The 7,127-nt window shown below is 37.8% G+C and overlaps 1 protein-coding gene across 1 annotated transcript; it reads right to left on the bottom strand.

Annotated features, from left to right (window-relative positions):
* Positions 1–6,386: 6,386 nt before the first annotated feature.
* Positions 6,387–6,866, bottom strand: LOC101571191 (transmembrane protein 35A-like). The gene has a single exon (XM_004631349.1). The coding sequence runs from the start codon at positions 6,864–6,866 to the stop codon at positions 6,387–6,389; it is 480 nt and encodes a 159-aa protein (XP_004631406.1).
* Positions 6,867–7,127: the final 261 nt, after the last annotated feature.

Genomic DNA, 7,127 nt, shown 5'->3' with positions numbered 1-7,127 from the left:
TTTTCTAATGGTGTTTGTAAATAGGATCACAAGTCCACTTCTTGTACAGCAATTAACCACTAAGAAGAATATATGCAGTGTATTATTTGTTGAAACTCTACTTCCGATTTGATTTGAAACTGTCTCACTGCTATCTGTTTATCAATAAAACTTTGAAAAGAAAAAAAATAAAAAATAAAATAAAAATTAAAAAAAGGGACGCTTCCTTTTTTATCAAATAGCTTTTCAAGAGCTCTTTCTCAAATAATAGGCCAGGCCAGATAAAATAGAAAGTTAAGAGAAAATGTTTTATTGTCTTCATAGGCTATGAGCTAGCATGTTTAAATCTTTAAAAATTTTTTGTTGAAATGTATTGACATTCCCAAATGCATGCAATTTAAAAAATCACCAGTTAACCAAAAAACATTGCAAAGTCCAACAGCATTTTAAGTTTCAGTCAGGCAGAATGTGTAATTTTGTTTGCCAATTTCATAGTTACATATTGGTTTCAAGTCTTGAGGTTAAAATTGTATAAATTGGAGGTGTTATTGCTTTGTCACTGTAAAAAAAATTGTCAAACAGAATTTACTTTTCTAAGCTAAGTAGGAATTTGCTACAGCTATAGATAGGAAATCCCACTGGTGACATTCTGTATGCGTTGATAAAGAAGATGCAGGAAGAGAGAAGAATATTTTATTCTACCTATAGAAACTTGCATTTTACATTTTTAAGTTTTTCTTATTAATTGGAGAAATAATTAAAATGTTTTTGTGTTAACATGTGAGTCTTTAAAACATAAATTTATGTGTACATTTATCTCTTGGATCACTGACTTAATCTAATGCCATTAAATCATTTCAAAAAAAAATATGTGGACTACATATCAATTCTCATTTTATTTCCATTTGCCCATCCTTTTCTTGGTGCCAGGCTTATCATCCATCTTCTACATGCTGTTAGATTTTTCCTAAGACAGTGTCTTGCTATGGAAAGTAACTTTAAATATAAATTGTTAAAAAATCTAATTAATGTTCACAAATTCTTAAACTGCATACTAAAAAGCAGAATACAAGTTTTAAATGTTTATGGCAAACACACTCTATAACCTGAAAGCAAATTTGACAAATGCACTCTCTCAATAATTGATAGTTAGTGGAGAGAAAATCAGTAAAGATGTAGAAGACATAAACATGATGCAAACAAATTCACATAGTTGACACAGGACACAGTACAAAGCAAGCGAAATATACTTTTTCCTCAAATGTAATCAGATAGCTTACAAAGATAGGTCATAATCTTTGTCATAAATTAGCAGACATTTCCGCAAAATATGAAGGTATACATTTTTCAGGACATATAAAATATGACCTTATTTGGATCTTTATTAGCTTGAAACTTCAAGTTAAAAAAAGCTTACAACTGAGACTATTTAATTAAATCCTGTTAGTATTCTGATTATGTGTTTTTAAGCACTATATAATTTAAACATATATAATGAAATATTTGTGTAGAAAATGATACTGTGTATTGATTTTGCCTAAAATAGTTCAATTTGTCATTAAATGAAGGGCAGTAAGATTAAAGCAAATTACCATATTCAAACATTATGTAGAACAGCCAACATAACAAAGCTTGTTAATCTGTACGTGGAGTTTCATTTTACTGATATCTATAAAATTCTATTTTTTTAATTTTTCAAAATAAAACTTTAAATATTTAAGGGTCTGCATTCCACTTCCAGTTTATGATAGTTAATCTCAATTGTCAACTTGGTTGTACTGAGAAGCACTGTGACTCTTAATCCCGACATGTCAACTCAGATGGATTATAAGAACAAAGGAACTAGTGCAGCACAGTCCTAAGGTCTGTAGGTGACTGACATGCAGGTCACAATAGGAGGCAAACTCCAGATGTGGATGATACCAATCAATAGTCTTGTAGCCTGGTTAGAATAAAAAGAAAGAAAGAAGCCTTCCCTTTTGCTTCTGTAGAAGAACTTGGGTCTTCCATGTCACCTTGAGGACATTTGTCTGTTTTCCTCAGGAATAGCCCTTTTAGCTTTTCAATGGAGACTTGTACCAGACTCTGAAGCAAGCCCGAACCTTTAACCTCTAACTGGATCCTCCAGCTCTCCACCATTAAGATGGCAGTTTGTATTTTTCCACCCCCTATTCTACAGGTGACCATTGTAAGCCTCCTTAGAAAAATCATTATATAGCTATCTTTTATTTATTATATTATATCATATTATACTATATTATACTTTATAATACTTTATTGTATTCTATTATACCCATTTATCTAGTGAACTCTAACTAGGATGTTACTAAGGCATACTTTTGGGGATATCTGTGAGATCCTTCCAGAGACACCTGGCATGTAAGACAGCAAAGTAATGAGAGAGACATGCCCTGAATGCAGACAGTAGCATCCAACAGAGTAGAGGGTGTAGTGTGAAAAAGGAAAAAGCCAGCGAGCACAGGCTCTCTGGGTCTCTGGCTTGATCTGTTTCCCAGTGACCATGAGCTGAACATCTTCACTCCACCACAGCCTTCTGCCACCATGATGCTCTGCCTCACTTCAGGCCTAAAAGGCTGATCATAGACCAAAACCTTGAGACAAAAGAAATCTTTCTTCCTTTAAGTCATTTCTCTAGGCTACTTTGTCACAGCAATGAAAAACTGCAATAGGGTAAGAATGTCCACCCTGGCTCTGAAAAAGAGGATAACAAGTGAGCTGAAGAATGAAAATAAGGAAATCTTGAGTACTACTGAAAGTGTACTACAGTTTATTTTTTTTTTCTCTTCTAACCTGAGTTGAAGGTAGCCTGAATGCCAGAGGTTTCCATCAGTGCTGACAGAAAGAGCTCCAACAGAAGTCTTCTATTTCTGTACTAAGATACAGAGAGTGGGAGGAGGGATCTCTATTGGTCCAAGAGAGTGAGACAATTTTCTTACATCAGCCCATGATAGCAGAGGCCAGGCAGACAGTAAAACTAGGCTGCAACGGCAGTGTCCTTCTGACCAGGGAACTGTGGCACCAAGAACGTGGGTTTGGTGGGACTTCTCCCTTTATTTATCTGCTCTGTCTGCTCTCCTTGTTAAGTAGCAGAGTCAAAAACATCCACAGAATGTGATAAATAGAATGAGGGGAAAAAAAGACTTCATTTCTCCTTGAAGAACCAGGCCAGGAGGCAGAACACAAGAAGAAAAGTGTTGAGAAGATGCCTATGAGAAGCGAGCTCAAGAAATTAATCCCAGAAAATTGACTGTGAGCTGCTGGGCTCATCCTCAAGCCAAAGATGAATGAGATGTTTAATAATGCACAAACAGTTTATTAAAATCCTTGGTAACAGGGTTGACTGTCACACAGAACCAAGTTCTCCACTAGGTTCTGCCAGTGTGAAGTAACTCCACATAGCACAGCAAAAGCCTCTAAAAACTGAAGGGACCCTAGAGCTGCTCACTGATTGGGGGAAGGGAGGTTGACTGAATCACACCAGGTCAAACACACATTCCAACAAAGATGTCAACATTCCCCACACAGGTCTCATAATATGCACTGTATCTCAAATACCATCTAACTAACCATTTATGTGCAAAACAAGAAAAAATTTAACATCTCACAAAAGGAAAGACATTAATAAGAAGACTTTACTGATATTAACAATTTTGGACTATCACGGGAGCCAAACTGAGCCTCAGTGAGCCTCAGGAGCTTCACTGAGCTGCTAGGGAGGGGGTAACCTCCACCCACTGTCACCCCACCATACCTTGCAGGAGGAGAGAACCTTATGCAGTGCCCTACTGACATACAAGGAGCCTCTGTCCAGAGAAACACTGGTGCCTGGCCCCTACTCCTACACTTCAGTGCAGGCATCCAGCACAGGAAGCACCCAAGATGCAGCAACTGTCTTTTCCAATGCACCCAGGGTAAATGCCCTCTAACAAGGAGAAACACTTTGCACTCAAATTCCCAATTTACTGTGACCTCTGTTTTATAATGATAGACTTTGTTCCTGTGGTCTAAAGTGAAAAGGGGGGCCAGGGAGATAGCTCAGTAGAATAAGTCATTGCCTGGCAAGTGCAAGGGCCTGAGTTCAATCCCTAGTTCCACCAAAATAAATAAATTAAGTCAAAATGAATACTTTCCACAGTTGTCAGTTTCTAAATTGTGTTTAATGCTCCTGTTTTATTGCAGTTAGGATGTCATATCTGTTGTAATCAGTTGTTCCCTCTCGTATAGCAATATTGAGTGCTATAGGTTGATGGTTAAACCACAGCCCTACATCAACAAACTGCGGATGAGCCAAACAGAAACCAGCATCCCACTATCAGTTAATTGAGAAGGGAGAATCTTGGGACAGACACAAAACAAGAAAATCCTTCACACCACAGAAGATAGCCCTGAAGAAAAGAGGCCCTAACATTAGTGATATAGCTCCTACCACCTACACTCACAAGGTTCACCACATGAAACAAAATTTTAAAAATTTTTGAAATAGGAAATATCAAAACAAAGTATCAAAATGTAATCTCAGATTCCAGCCACCTGGAACAAATTCAGAAGACATATACAGAGAAGAAATTGGAAATCACACCTGTGAAATTTCTGAAATGCTAGCAACTGAAGTAAAGAAAGAACTCCATCAGGCTATAAAAGAAATCAAATCAGAAATAATCTCATGTAAAAAAAAAGAAATGACAACAATAATGAAAGAATTGCTCAGCATATTTAAAGATGAATAAATAAAAAATAAAAAAGCATAGAAAAATGATTTAAAAAGTTGAGTGAACAATAGAAAAACAATCAGAATGCATGAAACACATTGATAGAGATATCCAGGAAAATCAACGCTCAATTTTTTTTCCAAATTTCAAAAAATTTTATTTTAAACAGATGAGAGAAATATCAATTACCAAGAACAATTATAGCGAAGAAAATACAACAAGTACTCTCCCCACACATAGCCTCCATCACTTCCCCCATCTTGGACACAATAATTTAAAAACCATCGAAGCATATTTAACAAGGAGAAACAGCAGTATGTAATGAAAAAACATATTTCCATACTGCTCAACCCAACTAACCCATGTCAAATGTCCTTCCCCCAGCTAAACTCCACACATGGGAATGGAATCATAAAAAGGTGGAGCAGAGACAACAACGAGAGTGATTTGAACTCTGCTTACACTAGCAAAGTTCAGTGAATAATCAATAGAAGTAGTGAATCTGTCAAGGAAACACTGTATACAGCTCATCTGTTAAGTTGCCGATGGTTTATTAGAGCAGCTAGTGTTTTGAGATTCAGGCTTCTGTCAGGACCAGCCCTTACTCCCTCAATAGTGGGGCAGCTGCCAAATCCTGATTAGCTACTGAGAATAGTGCAAGTGAGACAGTCTTAGCCTTAAGAAAACCTGAAGATGTTTGGAAACAGATCTACTACTTTAGCTTCAAATTAGTTTTAGTAAAAGAGCTGAGTAAGTTGGCCTGGATACAGGTGTGGTGAAACTTCCTGTTTTATCACTTGAATTATACTAGCTGGCTGCATTGATCCCTTGGTTATTATTATTATTATTATTATTATTATTATTATTTGGTACTGAGAATTGAACCCAGGGCCTTCATGCTGAGTTTCATTATTAGCCTTTTTTATGTGTTTATTTTGAGCTAAGTCACCAGGTTGCCCAGTTTGGGCTGAAACTTTCAATTCTGCCTCAATCTCCCAGAGTGCTGGGATTAAAGGCTTGTGCCACCATGCCTGGTGAATTCCTTATTTTAGTTAAACTCTAGAGTGTTGAAAACTTAGCTGTTGAAGTAGAGCTTGATTTTAAACATAACTCAGAGTTTCAAGTCAAATAGGTCCTTTCCTGAAGTAGTGAGTCTGTTTTCAGCTTCATCTAAAGAGAAATCCCCTTTCCCATATGGGAGTAGGTACTGTGTTTTATACCAGAAGTAGGATTCTCTTTACAGAAGGTTTATTTTATTGTACCTTTTGTTGGATTCAGTTTATGAAGGGAAGGATACCTGTGAAGGATTTGTTCAAGAGGAGAGCCTTCTACACATATGTGTGCATACACACACCCAGTGGGTATATTCATTTTTCCCACACATAATTTTGGTCATATGCTTGTTGGAGTCCATCTCACAAATACACTTCAATACTAGCCATATACTTATACATGCAGCAAGACATATGAGTGTTGCCCCAGAGTAATTAAAGGTGGTTCACAAATGTCAATGTGGGGAGAATATTTGGGAGTATAGATGTACACAAGCCAATTAGATTGCAGATTATGTTTTCTGTTTTTCCCTAAGATAAATCAAATTAAAAGCATGAACTGACATCTTCCCAGGTACCATAGAGGCAAATGCCTGGAAGATCCACATTTTGCACTTCCACTTTCCTATGATACCTTCACTTTGCATTTACCTTCCTCAGCATTTCCTGGCAAAGGCTTCTTCTCAGAAGACCAATCTTCAGGCTTTTGGGCAATAAGCAGGCAGCAGGTAAGTAGAATTCCAAACACCAGAGCATGGGCATAGTGCTTGAGAGGATCACCAACCAGCTGGTGGAAGAATAGCACAACCAATACCAGTGAAAGTAGGCAGAAGTTGGCCACATCTTTGGGATGTCCAGGAAAAAGGGTGAAAACAATGCCACAGGTTACTTCAAGGGCACCAATGCTTTTTTGGAGAAGAATGGAATTAATGCTCATTTTCTTCAACAGAGGAAGGGCTCTGACATAGCTCTTGTAAGCACATTTCATCTCACTGTAGGCATCCTTGCTGAGCCTGGGGGTCAACTTGATAGTCCCCATGAAAACAAAGAAGAGTTCAAGGGCCACTGAGAAGGCCACAATAGTTACAGTTCTGGGGGATACCATGAGGTCAGCAAGGCAGGTCCCAACTAATCCTGCTTTCAGCACGGGCACTTAGCACAGGGAGAGCTACAGTGAAGCTGCAGACGCAGCAGGCAGCTAGAATGACACAGGGAAACGCTTAATTTAAACCTTTGGCTTAAACAAAACTAGAGATAGAATATCAGACCTTGAAGACAGCATTACAGAGACCCAGTCCTAGCCCAGGTCCGGTGAGTGTGTGGAGAGCTTCCTGCTACCCTGCGCCAGCGGGACCAGTCTCAGCCC

This window comes from Octodon degus, unplaced genomic scaffold (genome assembly GCF_000260255.1).
Source record: "Octodon degus isolate 3935 unplaced genomic scaffold, OctDeg1.0 scaffold00040, whole genome shotgun sequence".
Lineage (NCBI taxonomy): Eukaryota > Metazoa > Chordata > Mammalia > Rodentia > Octodontidae > Octodon > Octodon degus.
Note: the sequence above shows the minus strand (reverse complement) of the source record. Positions and strands in the feature narration are given on the sequence as shown.